Below are 25,842 nucleotides of genomic sequence, written 5' to 3' on the forward strand. Positions count from 1 at the left end.
GCTTAGAAGTTACAAAGCCAGAGGCAGATTTTGATTCTTTAAACCACACTTTATCCAATTATGAGATCTCTTAAGTTGGCATACACAGCATTTTCTTTTCTTTTACAGATCCTAGTTTTCTATTACTTAATAAAGCTGTATGTCTTTAGAAATCCCAACATGACCTAATATATGCCTATAAGTAGATTTTAAAAATAAGCATATGTATTAATGGTAATATAAAAATTTGAAATACATATTCCACTTTGAGGAAAAACTATAAGCTGAATTTGTTCACTTTACATCCCAGTATCCACCCTCCTCTCTTACCAGTCCCTCCTCATACAGTTCCTCTGATATTTCCCCCTCCCCTCCTCTGAGAAGGAGTAGCCCCCCCACTGGGTATCACCCCATCCTGCCACATCAGGTCATTGCAGGCCTAGGCACATCCTCTCCCATTGAGGCCAACCAAGGCAGCCCACTTAGGGGAATGGGATCCACAGGCAGGCAACAGGTTCAGGGACAGCCGACACTTCAGCTGTTGGGGGACCCACATGAAGACCAAGCTGCACATCTGCCACGTATGTATGGGAGGTCTAAGTCTAGTCCATGCTTGCTCTTTGGTTGGTTATTCAGCCTATGGGAGCCCCCAGGGGCATACACTAGTTGACTCTGTTGGTCTTCCTGTTGGGTTTCCATCCCTTCTGGGTCCTTCAGTCCTTCCCTCAACTCATTCCATAGGACTCCACAAGCTTCATCCAGTGTTTGGCTGTGGGTGTCTGCATCTCTCTCCATTGGCTGCTGGGTGCAGCCTCTCAGAGGACAGCTGTGCTAGGCTCCTGTCTGGAAGCATAACTATCATTAAGAGTGTCAGGGATTGGTTCTTGCCCGTGGGATGTGTCTCATTTGGTCCAGTCATTGGTGGGCTCTGCCCTCAGACTCTGTTCCAACTTTGCACATCTTGTAGGTAGTACATGTCTTGAGTCAAAGTTTTGGGTGGGTTGCTGTCCTTATCCCTCCACTGGGAGTCCTTCCTGGCTACAGGAAGTGGCCACTTCAGACACCAAAACCCCCACTAGCAAGTATTTTTATCAACAACCACCAAGCTGAAGGACTCACTACCTCAAGATTTGCAATAGAGATCGAGATATCCTGCTTACAGTCCACCACATACCACTCTTCTATGAGAAACACAGAGCTTAGACAGATGAATATTTCCCCTTATAGAAATATATATGATGTACCATGAGTGACCTCATACCATATGCAAGTATTCACTTGATCTGTATACTTGTCCATATGGAAGCATAAATGATATACTGTGAATAACCTCAAATGATATATAAATATTAACTGTCTGGATCATAATTTTGTATTTAAAATCATAAAACATACAAAAGAAACTTTAAAACTTCACTTCTGGATAAAAGAAGGCTATCCTAGAAAGGACACAGAAAGCATAAACTCCAATCCATTAGAACAATAACATTCTGTTTTGGAGCTTAAAAGTTCTGCTCTTGGGAATAGACTATAATCAGGCAGAAATTGAGTACAATGTACAAGAAATTCTCAGGACTTAATAATATGATATAAACCAGTTTTTTGACGTGTGAAAATTTTGAGCAAATCACCTTTCAAAGGAAGACATCAGAATGGAGATAAGTTAAGTAAAGATGTTTAAACTAACATCATTAATCAAATACAAATTAAAGCTATAAACACCCCCAAAGAGGGATGAAATTTTAAAAGTGTCAATACCACATTGTGACTGTATCACAGTTGGGGAGTTTACTGCTGTTGATAGGAATAGAAAATAATCGACTGCAGCCTATGAAGCTAAGTTTATTAGACCCAATGACTCTCCAGTCTTCAGAAAAATTAAGACCTATACAAGGAATTGAGTTAGGTTATGCTTACCAGTTTGGTTCTCAATAATCCCAAATGAGAAATATGGATAAGCCAAGTAACCAAAGTTTCAATAATGAGATACTATTCTCCAATATTATGGAATAAATCCCTGCAATAGGCTACAAGATGAATTACTCTAAAAGTATTAGATTAAAAACAAAATGTCAAAAATATAAAATTATGAAAATGGTTGTAGAAAACCTAGTAGTGTACCGGGCTTGTGGTAGGCGTGCTGGAGTTCCTCCTGTGGTTCCACGGTCTCTGTTTCTTCCCTCTCAGGGTGTGGAAAGAGCTCTCTCAGAAGATCTTAGCTTGAGTGCATACCTCTATTGGGGTCAGCTTATATGCACACACTTGATCGGAGTGAACCAGGGTTATAGATGCACCTTGGAGAGTGGGAAGGGGTTCTTCGTAAGGTGAAGTTTTATTGGCTGCAGTTTAAAGTACTGCGAGTGCTTATTTGTATGGAGAAGCACTCCAGCAATACTAGTTACTTGCTGGGCAGGTTCTTTTTTTTTTTTTTTTTTTTATTCGATATAATTTTATTTACATTTCAAATGATTTAACCCTTTTCTGGCCCTCCACTCCCCAAAAGTCCCATAACCCCCTTCCCACTTCCCTGTTCTAGTTTTGCCCTATACACTGCTACACTGAGTCTTTCCAGAACCAGGGACCACTCCTCCGTTCTTCTTGTACCTCATTTGATGTGTGGATTATGTTTTGGGTATTCCAGTTTTCTAGGTTAATATCCACTTATTAGTGAGTGCATACCATGATTCACCTTTTGAGTCTGGGTTACCTCACTTAGTATGATGTTCTCCAACTCCATCCATTTGCCTAAGAATTTCATGAATTCATTGTTTCTAATGGCTGAATAGTACTCCATTGTGTATATATACCACATTTTTTTGCATCCATTCTTCTGTTGAGGGATATCTGGGTTCTTTCCAGCTTCTGGCTATGATAAATAGAGCTACTATGAACATAGTGGAGCATGTATCCTTATTACATGCTGGGGAATCCTTGCAGGATCTTCCGGAAGTGAGGTGCCTAATTTTCGGAGGAACCGCCAGACTGATTTCCAGAGTGGTTGTACCAATTTGCAACCCCACCAGCAGTAGAGGAGTGTTCTTTCTCCACATCCTCGCCAACACCTGCTGTCTCCTGAATTTTTAATCTTAGCCATTCTGACTGGTGTAAGGTAAAATCTCAGGGTTGTTTAGATTTGCATTTCCCTAATGACTAATGAAGTTGAGCATTTTTTAAGATGCTTCTCCGCCATCCGAAGTTCTTCAGGTGAGAATTCTTTAACTCTGTACCCCATTTTTTAAACAGGGTTATTTGGTTTTCTGGGGTCTAACTTCTTGAGTTCTTTGCATATATTAGATATTAGCCCTCTATCTGATGTAGGGTTGGTGAAGATCTTTTCCCAATTTGTTGGTTGCCGATTTGTCCTTTTGATGGTGTCCTTTGCCTTACAGAAACTTTGTAGTTTTATGAGGTCCCATTTGTCAATTCTTGATCTTAGAGCATACTCTAGTGGTGTTCTGTTCAGGAACTTTCCCCCTGTACCAATGTCCTCAAGGGTTTTTCCCAGTTTCTTTTCTATTAACTTCAGAGTGTCTGGATTTATGTGTAGGTCCTTGATCCATTTGGAGTTGTCTGGAATAACAAAAAAACCCAGGATAGCTAAAACTATTCTCAACAACAAAAGAAATTCTGGGGGACTCAGTATCCCTGACCTCAAGCAATACTACAGAGCAATAGTGTTAAAAACGGCATGGTATTGGTACAGTGACAGGCAGGTGGATCAATGGAACAGGATTGAAGATCCAGAAATGAACCCACACACCTATGGCCACTTGATCCTCGACAAAGGGGCTGAAAACATCCAATGGAAAAAAGATAGCCTTTTCAACAAATGGTGCTGGTTCAACTGGAGGTCAGCATGCAGAAGAATGCGAATTGATCCATCTTTGTCTTCTTGTACTAAGCTGGACAGGTTCTTATGGGAGGAGGGGTGAGCTTGTGGATTTGCCAAGGACTTGGTGTCATTCATCAGGTAGAAGATTGGGGGGGGTTGTGTTCCCCCATATCAGGCAGAGAAGAGGAAGCTCTTCTAAGAAAAGGGAGTTCTCCATTTTGTACTGAGCTCAGAGGAGCCATCTGGTAGACTAGAACCTTCATAGGGAGGTGCGACACTCAGTTGTTGGAGTAATTGACTTGGAGTAATTGACTTGGACTAGTGATGTAAATGTTCTAAGTTCTGAATATGTGGTGGTTCACTATCTATATATTGACTAAACAGAGCTCAGCAAGCTGTTATTCATGTGCTCTGTAATGATAGACATGTGCAGTAATGGTTCCATAAGATTGTGTCTCGGGTGGCATTGAAACTCATTGTGTAAATGTACAACATGCGTGTAGCACGTAAATCACCTAGCAGAACATCTCTCCCATTGCTAAGCAGTACAGGGCTGCTCTTACACATGCAGTGTGTGGCACGATTTGAGTTTTAAGTATTCTGTAAGGCTTAGACTCAGGAAAGTCACTGTGCCTTCATTTTCTTTCTTAATGCCAATGTCGTTAGAATGCTTCTATGTTGTATGCCCAGAACCCCCTGATGCTGTGTCCTTGATTACATTGTGTGCTTTTCTCCTGCATTAGGCTGGGCCATAGCAAGCTGCTAGGATCCAGCCAGTTCTTGCTCTCTCTGTTGGCTCTTTCATCTCTGTGGTGAAAGATGTGAAACCAAGTAACTCTCCTAAGGGAGGTTTACCTGGCTCACAGTTCTGAACATTCAAAGGCATGGCATCCGCATCAGGATCTGGTAAGGGCTTCATGCAGAATGGAATATCTGAGGCAACAGCGTGTGTGGAAAGGTCACATCGCTAGCTAGACGAGAGCTTGAGCCATAGCACCAGGTTTGCCTATTATCACAACTCTCTAGAGAGAGGTAACTCAGGGGTCCTGGGAAAAGTCCATTAACACCTCTGTGGGCATTACCCGGCTGACCTGAGGACTTCTAACCAAACTTCACCTTCTAAAGCTCACACTCCATCAGCACCATGCCAAGGAACAAGTTTCCAACACAGGAACTCTCAAGGGATACACACACAAATACAAACCACAGTTCTCTCAAAAAACAAAACAAAACAAACAAACAAAAAACAAAAAACACCAGTATCACAGAAATCCATGAACAGCTTTTGTGTTCTTAACTGTGTGCCTATAGTTGCTACCCATCACCAACAAGTAAAGCTTCTGAAGATGTCTGTAGCTGCAGGCTGCATGAACTTCAGGGGTGGACTGAGCAATGGATGGCTTATGGTGGAGCTGTGAGAACTGTCAGAAAGGCTCGATAAATCCTATGTAGACCCAAGAGCTCTCATTCACTGGTGCCTTGTCTTCTTAGCACCATGTCTATGTAAGACTTGGGATGTGGAAGCATTTTCAGCCAAGCCCACTGCTCAAAGAAACTGCTCTCTAAAGTTTTGCATGTCTGGTTTTCATTACCAACATCTCTGCACTATGTACCTCAAGACCTGACCTGTACACCACAGGGACTGACCTCCACTCAGAGCTAAGATGTTCTGACTGGATCCTCCTCATCAGGGACTGCATCGGAAGGGGAGTTACAAACCTCAGCCTTAGTTACTCTTCTGTTGTACATGACCAACACAAGTTATAGAAGAGCTGGTTTGGGTTTACAGATAGAGAGGGGAAGAGTCCATTGTGCCTGGTAAGTGCTGGCAGCAAGTGGCAGGCCTGGCAGCAGGAGCACTAGGCAGCAAGCTCACGTCTTCAGCAAGTACAGAGAGGGTGAATTGGAAGCAACACATGCTTTACAAAGCCTGCCCCTCTAATGCATGTCCCCCAGCAAGGTTGACCCACATAACCCTCCCCCAAAAAAACCACCAACTGGAGACCAAATATTCAAATGCCCAAGAGTATGGGAGACATTTGTGTGTGTGTGTGTGTGTGTGTGTTTGTGTGTGTGTGTGTGTGTATGTGTAAACCATCACATTATCCCTCCACAATTCAAGTTCTACTTAGTTACTGTGTTATTCTCATAGCTTTTTTTCCCTTTTTGAATGACCCAGAAAAATATCTAAAAATAAAAGTTGGTCAACAATATTTCAAATAAACCAGAAAGCGGGCACACGGAGAGACTTGTGACTACACAAGCAATTTGTAGGGAGTTCTAGCAAACACTAGTTAATAGGAACAAAACCTCATGAGACAAAGGGCAAAGAGGGGCTGGAGTAGAGCTGCATCTTCTCTGAGGTTGTGCTCCAGGGGAGGAGCCCAGCTGGCCAGTTGGCCATGCTTATTATGTTTTGCAACTGAATGATCTTGCTAGGTACATGAAAGAAGAGGAAGGTATGAATAGACCTTAGACTTCTGCCACTGGGGACTCACTTGTCGAAAGTTCTCATTCTTTAGAACAGGGAGTTGACATGATGCTTCTTTCCTTGCGAAAGCAGAGTCACAGGGTCCAAGGATGGGTGAGCTATGTACGCTATGTGGTGATGGTGTGTTGAGCAAAGCCGTTGCCTGAAGAGTCTGGAGGAGAGAGATTGCATTGGCCTTTTTCCTGTATACATTCTGTTTACAGAAAGAATGAAAATCACTTTGCCTGGAGGAAAGAATGCAGACCGTGAAATAAGTTCTGCAAAGCCTTGGGTCTTCCCATCTACATGGATGGTTTTCATGTCCCTAATGCCTACATCTAAGCTGGAGGTAAATATCAATGATTGCCTAGAATTTTAGGATCTTGTGTCATCTCTTCTACTTTCCTAGAACCTAGTCCTGAGCACACGGGGGAGGTCAGATGGAGTACAAGGTACCTGTGTGATAGCTCTAGCTCTGCGGACACAGCATTAAGGAACTCCCCACCCAGGGTACTGCCCTCCTCCCCCATCACCAAATATAGTCACAGGAGTGAGCCTAGGCATGTAAACAACAGTGGGAGGGTGAACCAGGAGCACCAGGCCACACAGTAGTGAACAGTAATGCCTTTTGGTGTGCCAAACCTCTGGATTGTAAGGTGATTTCATTGTAGACAGACCTTAGGTCTCACTCACATCCACAAATGAACTGGAAGAAAGAAGGTGGCAGAGACTTCATTTGTCAATGGCTTTCTCTTTTGAATTGTTTTGCTTTCCTGTAAGACACAGAAAGCTTTTAGAGAAAGAAACTCCTATCCTCATCCCCCACCGCTGTACAAATGAGGATTATAGAGGACAACAGCTACAATTAATGAGGTATTATTGGAGGTCTTTCTTGGTCATTGCCTTTGGGTTCTTGTGAGAAAAATAAGCTTTATTCATCCAAGAATTGTAAGTAAGAGTGGCTAAAAATACAACTGGCTTTCTTTTCTTTCAACATTCCTAGGCCCCAGTCCAAGCCAATAGAGAATTGCAGCCTTCAGGCCAAGCGCGAGAGTAAGGCAGTCCCTGCCTGAGACTGGAGTCATCCTGAAAGGGTTTATGTTTAGGAGCTTTTCCCTTAGCCAGCTGCCAAAAAACTATAGATGGTCTGATTTCACATCAGTTCCCCTTGCCTTCTTTTGTCTTCACCAAGCTTGCTGTCTTCCCATATCCCCACCCCCTTCTGCTCTCCTTGCTGTTGCTGTAATGCTGTTTAGTGTCCTCTGTCAGAAGCCTTAGATGCAAAAAAAAAAAAAAGGAGAAAAAAGAGGAGAAGGAGGAGAAGGAGAAAGAGAATGAGAAGGAGAAGGAGGAAGAGGAGGAGGAGGAAGAAGAGGAGGAGAAGGAGGAAGAAGAGGAGAAAGAGGAGGAGGAAGAGGAAGACGAGGAGGAATAGGAGGAGGAAGAGGAGGAGGAAAAGGAGAAGGAGAAGAAGAAGGAGAAGGAGAAGAAGAGGAGGAGGAGAAGGCAGCAAAAGACATGTTTCCACTCTTTTTTCTGTTATCATTTAGACATAATTCTGTACCCTCTGGGGACATGGTTTCATCATTTTAATGAGCTATTAAACTTGCTTCACTGAGTGAAATCAAATTTAGTGTCATTTAGAGGACTATAGGTAAAATAATAATTGATTTATGGTCATATTTTAAAATAGTTCTATTATTCAAAATTGTATACACTCAGGCTAAAAATAATATTTATCATTCTCAGAATTTTATTCACAGAAAGAGTTCTTAAAAAACAATTTTCAAGTGCACGTTTAAGAAGTTCATGTACCATTGAAGGGTTTAAGTCATACCCATGATTCATGGACCCATTCCCCAGCAACAATTTACATTTTAAATTACATTTTATAATGTTCCCTTCCAGATATCCTTTTTCAAGCAGGAACATCTTCAGATTTCCACTATTTCTCCATGCTCAGACCCAAGCACCCTTTCTGCACCAATTATTTTACTTGTTTCTTTTGTGTGTTTGTGTTTGTGTGTGTGTATGTGTGTGTGTGGGGGGGTTTGAATCAGTGTCTTGCTAAATATAGCCGAGTTACTCTTAACACTTAGTTTTCTCTTTGATGTTGTGAGTGAAATTAATAATTGTAAATTATTCAAATATCAAATATCAAATAATGAATCAAGTTTACTAGAAAACAGAACTTGAGGCAAGGACCAAAGAGACAGTCATTCACTCAGTGGCATCGGGCATCCTTTATCAGATGGATTGTCCCAAGATGGATGATGAAGGGTTTAGCCCTATCATGGCCAAGAACACAAAGAGGAAGATGGCAAGCTTACCTGCTCAGTCCCTCTAGACTGTGAACTTTCCTTTGTCCTCTCAGATTTAAGTTCTCTACAGCTTTTGCTTCTCTTAGTGTTTTTAAGTGCTATCCTCTGAGCAAAACAACCCCCATTCTCATCAGGTCAGGTATGCCTACCTGCAAGAGTCCGTCCTAAGAAGGATATGGGAACATCATTGAACTCTCTTACCTGAGCTTCTACCCACTTCCATGTTCTTGCTATTTGTATGCAATTCTGGTCTAATTGCAAGCAGCCTTGGGCTAGGGAGATATTAGAGCATACAGGTGGGGATAGAGTTTCTTCACTCTGGGAAGAAACATCGTGATGTGGCTAGGGGCCAATCATTATCCATGCTGAGTGAAGATGTTCCCCAGGGTCATTCCTGTAAGAAGTTCCTCAAATAATCTTTTGTGAGTAAGTCCAAGAAGCTCACCATTCCTGGGTTGAACCTTGGTGGAATCAGACTTTGGTTTGTTAGTAGGACCTTTGAAAGAAGGGTATATTTTGTTTATGTTTCCCCTGGAAGGGATTCTCACAATATTCAGGCTGGTGTTTTTTTTTTTTTTAGCAACTCCTTAGTAACCCAGGATCTATACCCTACAGAGTGGCTTTTGATCCAAGTCTGGAACTGACCGATGAAAGAACACAGAAAGCCTGGCATGCCTTTTCTGGCTGCCTAGCAGTTGAGGACATAGCTTAGGGGGCAGTGTTTTTAAGCAAACAATAGGTTTGCTTAAGCATAAACCTGTAGGTCAAGTAAAACCAGCTATTATATTTAGGATGATACTTGTGGCTTTTCATAAGAACATCAGGGAAGATTTGAATCGTGTTGTGACTTTACTGATTTTGACTATGCCACCACTGAGAGTTGGAGAACATTCACACATATCAAGGTATCAGCTTCTAGTGTAATACTGTATTACAAGAATACTATATTGATACACCTCCTTTTTCAGTGGGTTACAAACACTACAAAGACAATCTGTCTACATTAGGTCTTGTGTACTTGTGCAGGCCTAGCTCATGGTCAAAAGGTACACATTTACTTTTATATGTTTGTCAAATTGTTCTCCAAATTATTGCCAAATACATTTGTTGGTGGCTTTATCCATGCTGGTTGTGACCTTTAGCACTAGACATCTGAGAAGATTTTAATCTTGGTCTTCCCTCCCCCACAAATGTCTAATTAAAAGCTTTCTTCGACTTGTTTTACATTTGTTAGTTGCTAATCAGCCTTGACTTGTCTCCGTATATAGGATGTTGCTGTGGAAGAGAAAATGGACTTCCGGGGTTTTGTAGGGTAAAACAGGGGTCATGACTGAAGGGTAGACAAATAGAAGTTTTGGTGCCAGAAATGCAAGACCTTTCAAACAACTCTAGCCAGCCAGCAAATGAATGGGTCTGCCTGGTAGAGATAAGAAGCGAGTCCTCCTCATACTGAAAATTTTCAATTTCAGGCTCGATGCATATGCTAAAGTGTTCAGGACAAGTTCCTGAGTGCAGCGGCATATGCTACAAGGTCAGTGTGGCCTGTAATGCCGCACCCAGGATGAGTGTTATGTCCAAGGTGAGCTTAGGTGGCGTGAACTTTCAAAAAGTTTTAATTGGTGTCTATGTAGCTCTCAGTGTCAGCTTCCTATTGCCATGCTCCTAGCAGATCATATACCTTATTAATGCATGAAGGCGGTAGCATCGGAATGAACTGTGCAGAAATGTGCTTCACAGCTTCTAAGTCTAAATCTGGTCTTAGTACTGCTAACGTTTCAATTAGTGCAATGACTTCTTCATACCAGTCCATTACATTTATTGCAAGAAATTGCAACAAAACCCAACTACAGTACAGCAGAGAATTGAAGTGTTTTGAGCTGGGTGTAGGGGTCACATTTTTAGTTAAAGATGAGAGTCCCAAATTGTACATGAAAGCCTATCTGAAACTATACTCAAATTAAGAATTTGGGGATAAGTACTAATATTTTGAGGAGTCTGTCAACACTTGCTGCGTTGCACAAAAATACCGCCTGTGTTTTTAAATGGATTCAGAATTGCTAGTATTCGCTTACCTGCTGACTTCTGAGACCAATCTTGATGGGAAAAGTAACATGGTCTTCACACCCACACAGTCCTCTGAGACTGTCATGAAGCCACCATCCATTCAGTTCATCCGTGAGTATACTTAAAATATAAGCCTATGCATAGGATATCTGAGGCAAATATTTATTTAGTTTATATATCAATTGTACATGACATTCATAGGGGCTATAAACACAGGCAGATTTAGAAAAGAAAAAAAAATAACAACTCAAGTTACACCCAAAAATCATTTCCACACTTCATTGATGCCATTCATTAAATACCTTTGTCTGGGTAGTTCATAATAATTGTATAGTTTGATTTATTATTATTATTATTTAGCTCATGTTAGAAAAAGATGACATAATCTCTGTCCTTCTTGCCTTCTTGAAATGTCTGTAAGATGAGACGCTTGGGTATATTACCAGACTAATGAATTCACACTCTGGCAACGGAGGAACAATCTACCAAGTAAAGATTGTTCATCTGTCCTGGTTGTAATTTAGGAACAGATATTATGGGTTCCATACTTCACAGAACTAAGAACAAAGCAAATCCGAAAAAAAGTCTCCCAAATGACTAAGATGATAATGCACTGGCTGAGACATGAAGCAGACTTAGTTGGCGTCATCCACTAATGCCTAAGACAAGATAAAAAATACACTCTGAAGTCATTATTTGATGATGACGTGTAAAATCCAAGCTGAGAAGCAATAGTGAATATTTGGAACTGACTCATCATAGCCACTCTGATATGATATACTTTAATTAGGAGGAAAAAATCAATCATATACACAACGCTCTTAGTAAAGTTTTTCTATTTCTTGCTAATAACACATTTCAATTTACTTCAGAAAATGCATTGATTTTATTCAAATATACTTTCCCTAAAATATAAATATTTAAATTAAAATTTTAAAAATGGAAAAGATAGTTTATGTTGATTCTTACCCAGATATCGATCAGTCTAAAACGTAAGCAATAAAGAAACAATATCTGTAACTATGGTCAATTTAATTTGTCTATAAATATATAATAGATTCTTTGCAACTTGAGTAATTCACTCAAACTTCATGTAGTACCGAGCACCTTAGATTACACATTGTTGAACTAAACTATTGGAATTAATATATGTATCATGTTATTTACAATACATAAGTATAATTCTCTTGTATAACAACATTCCAGTGATCTCTGAAAATATATAGTGTGAAAGAGTACAATACAATTTACAAATGCATCAACACTTTACTGCAGGTTTGAAGCCAGCCTCTACTCTTCAACATTTTAAAATAGGAAACCAACCGAAAGTCAATGTCCTGTGGTGGCAGTTCCTCTAGCATCATCTACAAAAACCACTAGCTTCATAGATGCCCCATTCTAAAGAAGTGCAAGGCATAGAACCTTCACCCCCACCTTCAAGACTAAGATCCAAGAAGACCAGAATTTTTGAGGAGGCTAGTAAATCCAACGAGGGCTAACATAACTTAAGTTGCTAGTTTGCAAATATTTTTTTTTATCAACAAGCTCCTAAATTACCAACTCCCCATCTGAAAACACTGTTCAGTGTACCTTGGAAATGGTGTTGTATGGGAAGTGCTTTGGGGAAATGATAGTTTAAAATACAACTGTAACTCTATAAACACTCAGGTCTGAGGAAGCTTAATCCGGGGCCTTCGGACAGTTTCGGTTTGCATGGGTCTCTGCTAAACTGTGAATCTTCCAGCACAGGCACAACACAGGGCATGTGCTAGTGTAAAACACTAGTACAGAAAACAAGTACTGAAAATTCAAATTTCTAGGCTTAATTTTCAGGGCTTGTGAAAAGTGTTAGCATTCTGTATAAGCTCCGCCCGACAGTTACCTGGCAACAGCTGGGTAAGCCTGACTCACTATAAAATGGGCTGCTTGTCCCCTCCTCCTAACTAAAAGTAGCTCCGAAATCAAATAATGTGTGTAGCTTTAAGTGACTGGATCTTGAAAGGCAAAATCAAAAAGCATTAAGTATTTACAGGCTAGATAATGCCTCAAAATACTCTTGTAGAAAAATATCAGGTCACTATATCCTTCCCCTGGAATTCCAAAATTAATATAGATGCTCTCTGTAGATTTGATCATATCTCTGGTTCTGTCTGTGTAAAATAGCATCATTAAGAACTGAGAGATGCTTTTCATTGCTTAAAATGCGTGTACATGAGAACAGGCAGAAGCAGGGACCACTGAAAATAATGTAAATAATACAGATGGTTAACTTCCAACTGTGTGTGTGCGCGCATATGTGTGTGCATGTGTGTGCACACATATGTGTATGCTTTGTAGGTGTGTGTATGTGTATGTGTATGCATGTGTGTGCATGCATATGTGTATTTGTTTGTGTGTGTGTGCATGTGTATGCACACATATGTATATGCTTGTGTAGGTGTGTGTGTATGTGTATGCATGTGTGTACATGCATATGTGTATGTTTGTGTAGGTATGTGTGTATATGTGTCTGTGTGTGTAATGACAATCTTTTAAAAAATTGCCTGGAATTTGATTTCTGTAAATGCAGGTACCAGTTTTGGCTGTAAGACAGCATCCATGGGTGTGGGTGGAGTAGAGTTCCAGAATTAATCATTGTTTGTGTGTATGAGTCTTCAGGATAGCTTTGCAATTGGAAACAGTCCACTTTGGCTCAGATTGTGCCAGCTTAGAGCTCAGGTCAGTATCCAATGCTTTATTTCATTCCTGTTCAACATATGCAATTGAGAACACATTGCAATCACTCTAGACCAACAGAAAAATAACTCATTAAGGAAATTAAGTAACAGCTGCTTCATTCTTTAAAGGAAAAAGGGGGTGTATTGTTGTTGTTGTTCCTACCAATGAAAGTTAGCTTAACTTGAATCAGGAAATAAATTACAAGGAAGCAAGGGGCTGTTCCTAGAGGCAGAGGAATAGGTATAACTATCCATTTCTCATCTGCTCAGCTCTGGCTTACCTGGGTGACCCAGTTGCCTAGAAACCGGTGTGATTAAGATCTTCTCATGCTGTTGTAATGGCTGTGTCCTTGGTTGTCATTATTTAAAAGATATGCTCTGCATATTCACCTGCCCTCACCTCTTTGTTCTGTTCTACAACATTTTATTCTGATACCCCCTGTGGTGTTTTCTTTAGTGTGTCCCTTGAAGTTTCTGAAACCCATAGAGGAGCATAGGATGTTATATGTGACTCCCGAAACCGGAAGCTGGCTGTGGATCCTACATCTGGTGCATTGTCCGGATGTCACGGTCCTGAGGCACGGCAGGCTTCCTTTCCCAAAGCAAGTCGCCTCTCTGCTTAGGCCACCAAGCCCAGTCGTGTTATCTTCGCAGACAGGAAGGAATGGATGATGAAAACGATCGGCTTGGGGCAGGAGTGAAGGTCCAGTTGCTGAAATTAAGAAAGAAAAGAGCATCAGAGATCTTCAGTGAATGCTTGGCGGGGCATAGTGAAAGCCACTGCATATGCACTTGTGTTTCTGTGGAGTTAACTAGAACAGCTCTGTCCCCCAATCTTTGTTCTCAATGACATAAGGGAATAACTCTTCCAGCTTATTCCTTATATTGCCCATACCTGTTTTTTTTTTCTAAACAAGAGTTCTAATGTTTTTACCTATAATAATTCCATAACTACGGATGGGACCCTTCATGTCTAAACGGTTTATTTTCAGCCCCCATTACTCGTGCTTATGCCAAGGTTGGTACAGCAGGCAGGAGTTCACATTTCACAGCTCGAGTTGCTGGTTTCTTGGTTCTGACCGTGTTTTAGATGTCTAGTCTTGGCCAGCTCACTTAAAATTCTTCTCAGCCATACTAATATGCAACTTAATTAGAGTATTAAATACGATCCTGCATGTGAAGCTGCTTTGTGAGTGGTGATTATGGAGCTCTTGCTAAGCATCCCTGTCTTTGCCACCCTCTGCTCTTCAATCACTGTGGACGTACATTTCTCTGATGGTGCCGTCTAAAGTCCTAGCCTTCTCAGTGTGCCTGCTGCACAACCCCGGGCATGCCTGGCTAGGGCACAGAGACCTTTGGAAGTGGAATTATCACTCGACCTAATTTAGAACATTTTGGGAAACTTCCCGATTCCCTTCTGCTGCCCTGACTTTTGTTCTGATGGAGGCGCTTCTGTGCAATATGAACAGTGTGACATGCAAGAATATCGACCAAACTGAAGATTGCTTTTTATAGAGCACTGTCTTGGTTTCCTCTTTTGTTGTTATTGCCATGATGAATGCATTCTTACAAAGACAACTTAAGGCTGTGCATTAGCTCAGAGTTGAATCCTTCGTGGTGGGAAACTCAAAGCAGTGGGAACTGGAAGCAGCCGGGCTGGTAACATTGCATCCACAGCCAGGAAAGAGGGATGGACTCCTGGATGGATGGATGCTGCTGTTCTAGGATCATGACCAGGCAATGAAGGGGCCTTCCACCTCCTTTAATGCAGTCAAGGTAGTCTTTCACTGTCGAAACCCTAGGAGGTAGCAATTGTCATTGTCTCCATTTTTCATATGGAAAAACGAAGATCCAGAGATGTTTTCCTTTTTTTTAATCCTATTATTTCCTATTTTTATTTTTTATTTACATTTCAAATGATTTCCCCTTTTCTGGCTTCCCACTCCCCGAAAGTCCCATAAGCCCTCTTCCCTCCCCCTGTTCTCTCATCCACCCCTTCCCACTTCCCTGTTCTGGTATTGCCCTATACCGCTACACTGAGCCTTTCCAGAACCAGGGACCACTCCTCCGTTCTTCTTGGACATCATTTGATGTGTGGATTATGTTTTGGGTATTCCAATTTTCTAGGCTAATATCCACTTATTAGTGAGTGCATACCATGATTGATCTTTTGAGACTGGGTTACCTCACTTAGTATGATGTTCTCTAGCTCCATCCATTTGCCTAAGAATTTCATGAATTCATTGTTTCTAATGGCTGAATAGTACTCCATTGTGTATATATACCACATGTTTTTCAACTTCATGAAACCACAACTTTTACAGTCAATAAGGAAGTGTGGACTCAAGTCTATCGGATGCCAGAGTTGGAGATTAATTACCCACATCCCATGCCACTAAAAAAGGACACAGTTTTAAATAGTGATGTTAAAAACTGTCTGCCGCAATCTCTGTATTTTATAGCCAGGGTGACTTGAATCTAATGAAATGAAAGAAGCAAAATAGCCTTGGACACAAGCAAGGATGAAACAAAAGACTAGTTCTTGTGTGTTTCCACATTGCTAGAAAGAAGCTGCATTTAAGAACAAGTATCCAGGTAGATGGCTGAGACGCTAGTAACAAACGAGACCTGTTTTAGTGACAGGGATGTCCATGCCACTACCTCCTTTTGTCATGGTCTCTGGCTACATTTAAAGAACTGGAATGCAGGCATATAAAAAGCAAAATCTAAAGGAATTCTGAGAATCCATTGAGAAAATAGGAAGAATTCTCAGACAGCGAGAAAGGGTCCACGGTCAGCCCCTGGGGAGTAGACTTGGTCCTCTTTGCTGAAAGGACCCCTAACACCAGCCTAGTCTTGCACTGAGGTCAGCGGGGTCACATGATGTGTCTCTGTGTAAGGTGAAAGGCCTTTTAACTCTTCAGTGTAAATATGACCCTTCCCCCTAGTCAGCTTTGGAGAGTTCCAAAAAACGCTTTCCAGAAGGAATATCTGTACAACTTGTGACGAGAAGTGGGCATAGGAAAGAGGGAAAGAGACTGGAGGTCATGAATAACAACTAGATTTTTTTTTCCAGTTAGGGACACAGTGATGTGTTTTAAATTTTCTCTGTTCCTGTTGTAACAGGGAGCCAATCCATTGTGATGGACACCATGGCTGGGAAGACAAGTTATTTCAAAGTCAAGGGTGTGCTTCCAGTTCCGTACTTGACAACTTAGGTGAGATGCTTAGTTCTCTAAGAAATGCCATGGACCAATATTGCCTACCGGTGGAAGAATGTACCATTGTCCACTGCTGGGAAACTGGATTTCATACATGTCTTTGCTATGACCGGGGAACAATGATCACAGAAAATCATGAATTTAAACACAAGAACTATGGGTACTAGTGTGCTGTATGGTTGTCACCTTAACCAGTAACTGGCTAACTTGGGTGACTATTGTTTGATGAGTTGCCAACTTTTCTAGTCTTGTCTGTCTCTTCCTCAGCTCAGATGCTGTCTACTGTCTAGTCCCCCAGTATCTAGTCCCCCAGTACCCTTAGTTCTCTGCCCTGGCAATGCTTATTTTACATACCTATCTTTATCTCCCTCATCTGAAACAATGCCAAGGTTATATTGTCTGCTTAATGCATCTTTAAAATGAATGGGACTTATGTTAAAAACACCCGAGAAATCCTGTTTGATAATAATTTCATGCTAACCTTATAAAAGATTCTTTCTCTAGATTCAAATATTTATGTTGTTTTCTAATGAAAAAATGAAACCAAAGGAAGAGACTGGAGATAACCGGATCTGCTTGACACCTCGGAATTCAATCCCACTTTCTCAAGAACCAACTGCAAACAGGACCCTGCCGCCACTGTATTCAGTATAATACATTCAGTATAATACATGTATATCATGTATATCAGTAGAATGTGTTAAGTAAGTAATAAGGCGGCCAACCACTTCCAAGCCATCGCAGATGTGATACTTACTGCAGCTCGTGAAATCATGTGGTCACAAGAAAAGCACACTTACAATCTCTCCTTCTTTGCCTCCAAAGTCTAAATAGAGCATCCTGATTCCATCATCTGAAGACATTTTGAGCTTCTCGTAAGGGGACTGTATGATTGTCTTGGGAAAGGCACCATCCTGAGGCTCAGTGGAAATAGAAAATCCATTGTCATAATGTATGGTCAAGCGGCATTCCTGGTTTCTGTAGGTGCAGGCTGAGAGAGAAGGGTGGGGGAGACATGGTGGAAATCAGTCCGTCTGTCCTTTACCCATTTACCTGGGCACTTCATTGTTTTACTTTCTTCCACCCAGTGCCCAGCTGCACATTTTCTTATTAAACTGAGAAAAAGAGGGACATAGTTCCCGTACTTCTTGGATTGGCATTGATATTAGCAAGCATCAGGAATTTAGATTCAGTGCATGTTTTCTGGGCTGCGGTCCTTAGCTTGCCTTCTGACCACATGCATGTCAGCAGTAAAGGGACACATGACTTCCTATGGCTACGTGGGCCTGGCTGTCAGCCAGAAACAACAGACCTTTTATTTAAATAAAGCAAGCCACCTCTGCATCACAATCATCATCATCACCATCATCATCATCATCATCATCATCACCACCATCACCACATCACCTGCATGAATACACACAGACAGACAGACCACAGACACACACACACACACACACACACACACACACACACACACACACTCATGCATCCATACACAGTCATGTCTGATATTGGGTGAAATAGGCAAGCACTCCCTTATTATGCTACCAAAGTTGACATATACAACATGCTTAAGAGATCAGAAGTGAGCAGTTTAAAAATAATCTACCTTCATTTTAAAAAAGACCCAACAGAATTTATTTCAGAAATTGAAAGGGCAACTCCTCTAATTTCCCCCTAAGAAGTACTGCTGCTGACAGGTCTGTGATGTGGCACCTCGTGAACGATGCTACTCCATCTCCCTGCCTGTTAAGGTGTCCGGAAGCTTGCAGCGGGGCATGCACAGGGCATGCTCCAATCCAGGGCAGCAAAAGGGTGAACCTTGTAGCAGTCCAAGTGCAGGGTTTTACCTGGAAGCCTCGCTGTTTAGGAAGCCTCCAGTACCTTAAGCCTCTTACAGGCACAGGAAATGGGCAGTCACTAGCACCTTAGCTCCCGCTAAGGAAGGGCTACAAATATATCCTTTATATTTTCAGCAAAAATTTTCCAGAAAAGGCTTATCAGTTATCAGACTGGGGTTAGTTTGCCTCATAAAATGCTACATTTAACAGACCTTCATAGGTCAATTGACTCAGGCCTTGATCTATATCTAACTGAATTTTAGGGAAGTTTGCACAACATTTTGATGTGGGGGGGGGGGGTCCTGAGAGCTGCACACGATGGTTGTCATTGGTTGAGAAACCACTCAGTGTCACCCTCTGCTTTCTCAATATATGGAATATACTTCCACCACTGACTTCAGAAGCAGAAACTCAGCATTTGAGTGGCTTGAGTCTCTTCCAACCTCTTGTGTTCAGAGCCTGCCTTTCATGCCAGATACTAAAGGCACAACCTTCAGGAACATTCCAAATGCATCATCAGCAAAGACAAGAAATGTTTAGGGACACAGATTAGTTTTAAGCTAATCATTAACAGAAATTCATCAAGCCAAGCATGAGCATGGTGGTCCAGGTATCTGACTGCAGCATTTGGTAAGACTGTCAGTTTGAGGCATGTCTAGGCCGCATGCTGACATACTATTTAAAAAATACAATAAAAAACACAATCTTGGGTATACTACCGCAAAAATTCTACTACACATTTAGAGGCATTTTGAAAAAAGACCATCAACTCGCTACTGTGTGTCCTATATTTTTGAGTACCCCTGGGTCTTTGAGAGGTGGTACTCCACTGCAGTACTCCTCAAAGAGTGGTCCGGGCCCCAATAGCATTATCTCTTCCTAGATTTGTTAATGAGAATTCTCCTTTTTTTTTTTCATTTTTAAATTTTTTTCTGAATATATTCTTCACTTACATTTCAAATAGTATACCCTTTCCCGGTTTCCCCTGTCCCAGAAAAACCCCAGTCCATCCTTCTACTCTCTGCCTCTAAGAAGATGCCCTTCCACCCAACCACTCCCACCTACCCCCATTCGACTTCCCCACGCTGGGTCATCTATCGAGTCTTCATAGGACCAAGGACTTCTCCTCCCACTGATACCCGACAAGGCATTCCTCTGCCACACTTGTGGTTGGAGCCATGTATACCCCTTGGTTGATGGCTTAATCCCTGGGAGCCCCGGTAGGGGGGTCTAGTTGGCCAACATTGTTGTTCTTCCCATGGGGCTGTAAACCCCTTCAACTCCTCCAGTCCTCCCTCCAACTCAGTCCACATTCAGTCCGATGGTTGGCTGCTAGCATCTGCCTCTGTATCTGAATTCTCATGCACCACTCTGCTGAATCTGTATCCCTGAAGTGAGGAGAGGCTCAGCTATTCATGCCTCTGAGTACAAAATTATTGTTTTGTTACTGGTACAGGAGGATCTTGGTGCAAATTTCCTAGCTGTTCAGTGGGGAAGTCCTCCTCCTCTCAAGCACACTGGCACAGTGGAGTTTGGTGACGATTTACGCCATCCTGGCAAGTAGCTCTTTAGCACATGTGACTAGGAAGCAGAAAAGATGACACAACTGAGGAAATTATTACACTTTAATTAATTTAAATTTAGATAGCTTCACTGAGCTTATTACAATTAGGCTGTGCAAGTCTTGGGTACTAATTATAAGAGTAGCGACTGATAATAGTTCTTCTTCATAGGACCCTTGGAAGCAGGTCCTGTTTTTCCTGATTATAGCTGTGGGGTGGAAGAAACAAAGAGATGAGGAAAATGACTAAGAAACGTCAGAGCCCAAATGGGAGTCCAGGTCAGTCTCTATTCAAAATGACCAAGTGTGACTCCAAGCCTCTACTGCCTCCTCAAAGCTGCACAAGAAGGTGCCGTGACAGGAGAGGGGAAAGAGGATTATTACAAGCGGTGACTGTGAGGAGCTCAGAATTCCTGGGAGGCTCCATGACTAGATGCTTAGATGTCACAGAACACGCTGTGTGTAAGTGTCAGCAGGAAGGAGGCTTGGGATTAGAACCCACAGCCTCACAGACACTGTTGGCTTTGTATATGATATTTTGTCTACTTTGTGTTAAATACAGAGTTCATATTACCCAATGTACATGATTTTATGATGTGCATTATATACATACACATGCACAGCCATGAATACACACACATACACACCTTCATATACACACATATGTAGGTACACACACACACACCACATACATGTACACAGACATGCCAGAATTAAAAGTTTAACCAAACAGGCCAATATTGACACTGATATTTCTAATTTCATCTCATTTCATTAAAAACAGTGCTGGCTTTGTTTCAACTGATTGGTTTAGGGCACACAGTGGGTTGTTTTTTTTATAAGAAAATCTGCTTAGCACAGAATAGGGATGTAGTAAATGACATGGAGTGCAAGGGTCCCTCCTTCCACACACGCATCCCTTCTTAGTCATTTTGGGGAACTCTCTCTGACGGTAGACTTCTTGCAGCCTGTCTCTGCTCCTTCATTTGTGCCAGGAATAGAGAGAGCTCTTCTGGGGGGGGGGGTTCTGGAACATTCCTTCTGCTTTGCTTCCTGAAACTGAGATACCTTTCTTTCCTGTTGTTTCTAAGAGACTGAGTCCCCAGTTTCAAGTTCAGTTTAGTACCAATACTATTCTCTGATAAGTCACTCAGATTCTGTTCCGATTGTTTATAACCAATAACCCAACCCTACTAGTTTATACCCCCCAAATTCCCTTCCTTTAGGAAGCCATCCACGGGCTTACAATTAGGAGGACTGGAAGTGGTCATCGTAGTCACCAGTTTCTCTTCAATGAATGTGACATGAGGTGGGATAGAATGAAAGCCCCCAGTTTCGTTCTGGGAGGGCAGACAATGCCTAATTGAGAAGCGCTGGAGTTCGATGCCCTTATTTTGTTTACCCTATCACACAAAGAGTAGAAAAAGCTCTGGGGCCAGAGCAGTTCCTGTGTTAGTGGGACACTGGTCGCTTGTAGGCGGCAGCACTCACCTGCCGTGACTTCGGCAGTGAGCTCCGCGGCATTGTGGCATCCCTGCACGATGCTCCTCGTCCAGTGGGAGAGGTCCCTGCTGACCTCTGCCCTGAAGAGATGTGTTTCAATTCCTTGCTTGGTACCAGTTCGGGTTGCAAAGGACAGATCCACAGCAGCCTGGGGAGATCCTTTTCCTGGACCAGAATGGACCAGCCTAGAGAGGAGGGTGTGGGGGAAGAAGGGAAAGAGGGGAGTAGAGAGAGAGGAAGAGAGATCAGCATCAAAGCAGTCTTTTTAAAAGAATCCTCTCGACACATCACATAGTAAAAGCCCCAAACCTGTGCAATGCTCTTTTTTTTGTTTTGTTTTGTTTGGTTTGGTTTTTTGGTGTTTTGAGTCAGGGTTTCTCTGTGTAGTCCTGGCTGTCCTGGAACTCACTCTGTAGACCAGGCTGGCCTCGAACTCAGAAATCCGCCTGACTCTGCCTCCCAAGTGCTGGGATTACAGGCATGCGCCACCACTGCCCGCCCTTGAGATGCTCTTTGTGACCTCAAATCAAAGATGTCCACTGCTTTTCAGTGGTTTTCACCATCTTCTCTCCAATGATGGAGAGAGAATAAAGATCATCTAAGAACTGTGCATTTGGTTAAATATGCAGAAGATTCAAATAATATAACTTGTGCGAATCCAACTATGCTTATTTAGTAAATAAACAGACAAACAAACAAATAAATGAGTGAGAAAAAAAAAAGGACTGGAATTCTGTATAAAATTCTCTCCAGTCCAATCCCATCCCCACACATGTGCATATTTCTGCCTGGGCAGAAGAGAGGAAAATGAATCTATTATACAAAAAGGGCGTGAGATTCAATTTGTCACATCTCATAGCGAGAAGGATCTTGCTGTGCCGCGCAAACCTCTGGGCATGCATACAGTGTTGTGCACAGGGCCCTACAGGCATGCAAAACAACTGGGGACTCCATTGAAGAAGCAGCAGTCTGTTTATCTGCTCAAGCCAGAGAAAGGCCTAGAAATGTTAGACTTCTGAGGAGAGGGTAGAGGATAGAGGATAAATACCTTTGGTGGGGATTTCTGGGAACTTTCAGAAGCATTGTTTTTCAACTACACAGGATTTTCACACTGACTTTAGAGCTTCCCCTTGGCATAAAATGTGACTTTTATAGTAAATAATTCCCTGGAAGGCCAGACTTAAAACGTGAAAAATCAAAGTATTCCTAGTGCCAGCACCAGCTCCTGCTTCTCTGTCCCCTGGAAGCGCATTCTCTCCTGCTTGGCATTTCAACTTTCTCTTCAGAGTGGCTTTCATATCAATCATCCGCCGGGCAGCACCAGTGTAATTTTATAAATGTTATTTCTCTCTAGGGGTTCTGCATTTTAATCCTTATCTTTTAATATGGAAAGCAATGCTACTATTTGCAAGGAAAATGCCAGGTGACACCTGTTGAGCCAGCTGTTTTCTTAGCTAAAGAGTTTGTTACTTTGGGGGGTTAAAATTCGTGTAAGGAAATTTATTTCCCCCCTGTAATGCTAAACAGCAGAGAATAAAATCAGCAGTGGAAGAAAGCGTATTATAGCTTGTGGGATTCCTAGTAAGAAGCCTGTGTAACTCTGAAGGGCTTTCTCTCATTTACAAAGCTGGAGTTGGTGGAAGGGGTTTGCCAAGCTGCTCTGAGGGGAAAAAAAAAGTTACTGGAAAGTCTGTTTACTGTGAGGTTCATTCCATAACCTTTCCAGCACTGGTTTGTAGGTATCCTGTGACATACATGAAGCGACATGGCTGTGCGTGTGGGTGCATGAAGGAAATTAACGTGTACAGGCTGAGACCTGTGTATTTTCGGGCGGGGGTCATTTTGGAGTGAGAAGCAAGCAGAGGAAGTGTGGTGCTGCTTGTAGATTCAAATTGTAGTGGTGCTGAGGAAAAGATAACGCATTGTTCTACATTCTGGTACAGGACTTAAAGGGACTGAGGTAAAACCTCATGAGAAAAGTATCTTTTTAATACATAGGTAGATATAACTGTCTAAGAGAAACAAAATACACGGACTTTGTACTGAAAATGTAGAACTTCAGACTCAGCATGATTTCAGTGTTTCTTGTTGAAGATTAGTGGTAATTCAGAGGTGGAATATGGAATTCCTCATCTGTGTCCTCTGCATTTATTTGTGCATGGGTTTATTCTATACTGCTCATGTATGTAAACAATACCATATGCAAGGCTGTGGTTGACTATCCACACAAGGTAACACGATGCCCCCATTAGTACCTTACATTCAATCAGCTGGGCCCAAGCAAAGATGCAGGCACATAGCTGAGCCCTGCAGATTGAACTATACTAGTACTGAACTGAGGCATTTTCTGAGGGACAACAGAGGAAACAGAGGAACTTCCTGCTCTGTTTATGTCACTTCTCCCATCTTTCCAACTGAACACCCAACAAAAACTGATAATCTATCCATCGTGTCAATCAATAAAGATTTCATTAAGCACCAGGTCACATATATCATCAATATTTATACATACTGAAAAAGTTATAGGCAGAACACTCTTCAAATTCATATACTGAAGTCTAATCTCCAATATGACGATACTTGGACATGACTTCAATAAGGATGTTAACTGTGGTGGTAAGGGTGAGAATTTAATCCAATAGCAGCACAGTGACTTTAGACATCTTTGTATGCACAGATGCTGAGTGCTGTGAAGAAACAGACGTAGGCAGCCATCTGCAAGCTAGGGAGACAGCTTGCACAAAGAACGCAACAGATTGATCTTGAACATCTTAGCTTTCAATGGAGAAATAAATAAATCCCTACCCCCTCCCAGTCTAACTATTTTGTTATAATGCCTGCTTTACACACAGTCCACGCAGATCTCGAAGCAAATTGGACAAACTTGGATCCAGCCCTGGGAGCAAGTTTGAGAGGAGAGCTTTTACTCATCCTGATCCACCATGCCTTTTTTTTTTTTTTAAGGTTCAGCCTCTGTAACATCTCAGGAAACACATTTCTCCAATAGATGAATAGCAGAGAGTGTGAGCTAGGGTGGTGTGAGTGGAGAAGAATTGCTCTGTCTTCTTGGGGCAGCCTGTTCAGTGTCTCATGACTCATCCAAACTAAACACATCTTGAAGCTGAGAACTACACTTCTTTACACTTTAGAACTAGTGTAGAGAAGGGCTATGAGCCCTTAACAATTTCATGATTCGAGGAGCACCAGGATCTCCAAAGGGGGCTGTAATCACCACAAAGGAGAGAAGTTTACATGGAATCAAATGATGTTCAAAGAATTTCCAGAGGAGGAAAGGCCTTTTAACAATGCTAAAGACATTTCACATATCAAATGATGCCCAAGAAGAAGGAAGGAGTGGCCTCTGGTCCTGGAAAGGCTCAGTGCAGCAGTGTACAGGAATACCAGGACAGGGAAATGAAAAAGGGTGGATTGGGGAACAGGGGGAGGGAAGAGGGCTTATGGGACTTTCGGGGAGGGGGGATTCATGAAATTGGAAATCATTTGAAATGTAAATAAAGAATATATCAAATTAAAAAAAACAACAAAAAACAATGCTAAAGACAATGCCACTTGCTCTTTAGATGTCTGTGAGATGGACAGACAAAGGAATCAACAACTTTGCATCTTTAGCTATCAGTGATGTTGATTTAAACACAAGAAAGCTTACAGAGCGAACCTGGAAGTGACACTTCTCAAAGTGTCACACCCTACTTCAAAGTGATTCAAATTCTTGCCTTAGAAGGAGTCCATAGCAAGTCCCCAGAAGGCTTTCTGTACTGTATACTCAGGTAGAGCTGCCAATAACACTGTATGACCTGAAACCACCGTGACTGGCATTAAGAAGGTGACAGTCCTGTGTTCCTTACACTGACCAGATCACACCAGAACTAGAGGAGCCCGACACACCTGAGTCTATGATTTCATTAATGTCCTCTCTGGAACTTGGCTCATCCAGGGTGAGGCATTCTGAGGATACATGGTGTCCCCTGGTCATTTAGATGAGGTAATACTTCCAGCAAGGTTGAAGTTGCTTAGAAGGTGTTCACTTGGTAAGTGTAGTTGCTCATGTATCAAAGCTGACAACTGCTGGGCCAACATGTTTTGGGGGACCAAGTTGTCCTGTGTGTGTGTGTGTGTGTGTGTGTGTGTGTGTATGTGTGTCTGTGTGTCTGTGTGTTTGTATACACATGGTGGGTATATATCCAAAAGCCAGAGAATGACACAGAGTTTCTTTCCCCATCAGTCTCCCCATTGCCTCAGTGTCTCTTGGAATCTGGAGCTCATGTTTTCTGTGAGACGAGCTGCCTTGAAAGCTCCCAAGAGTGTCTTG

At 42.0% G+C, this 25,842-nt stretch overlaps 1 protein-coding gene across 1 annotated transcript in view; it reads right to left on the bottom strand.

The window, feature by feature from the left end:
- Positions 1–10,812: 10,812 nt before the first annotated feature.
- Sntb1 (syntrophin beta 1) overlaps positions 10,813–25,842 on the bottom strand; it is a 260,581-nt gene continuing 245,551 nt past the window's right edge. The window contains exons 5-7 of the mRNA XM_052160798.1: positions 21,501–21,697; positions 17,405–17,595; positions 10,813–14,095 (exon numbers count right to left, since the gene is read on the bottom strand). Of these exons, the coding sequence (XP_052016758.1) occupies positions 14,003–14,095; positions 17,405–17,595; positions 21,501–21,697 (481 nt within the window). The 3' untranslated portion in view covers positions 10,813–14,002. The remainder of the gene's footprint in view (positions 14,096–17,404; positions 17,596–21,500; positions 21,698–25,842) is intronic.

The sequence above is a fragment of the Apodemus sylvaticus genome, chromosome 17 (genome assembly GCF_947179515.1).
Source record: "Apodemus sylvaticus chromosome 17, mApoSyl1.1, whole genome shotgun sequence".
NCBI classification, from domain to species: domain Eukaryota; kingdom Metazoa; phylum Chordata; class Mammalia; order Rodentia; family Muridae; genus Apodemus; species Apodemus sylvaticus.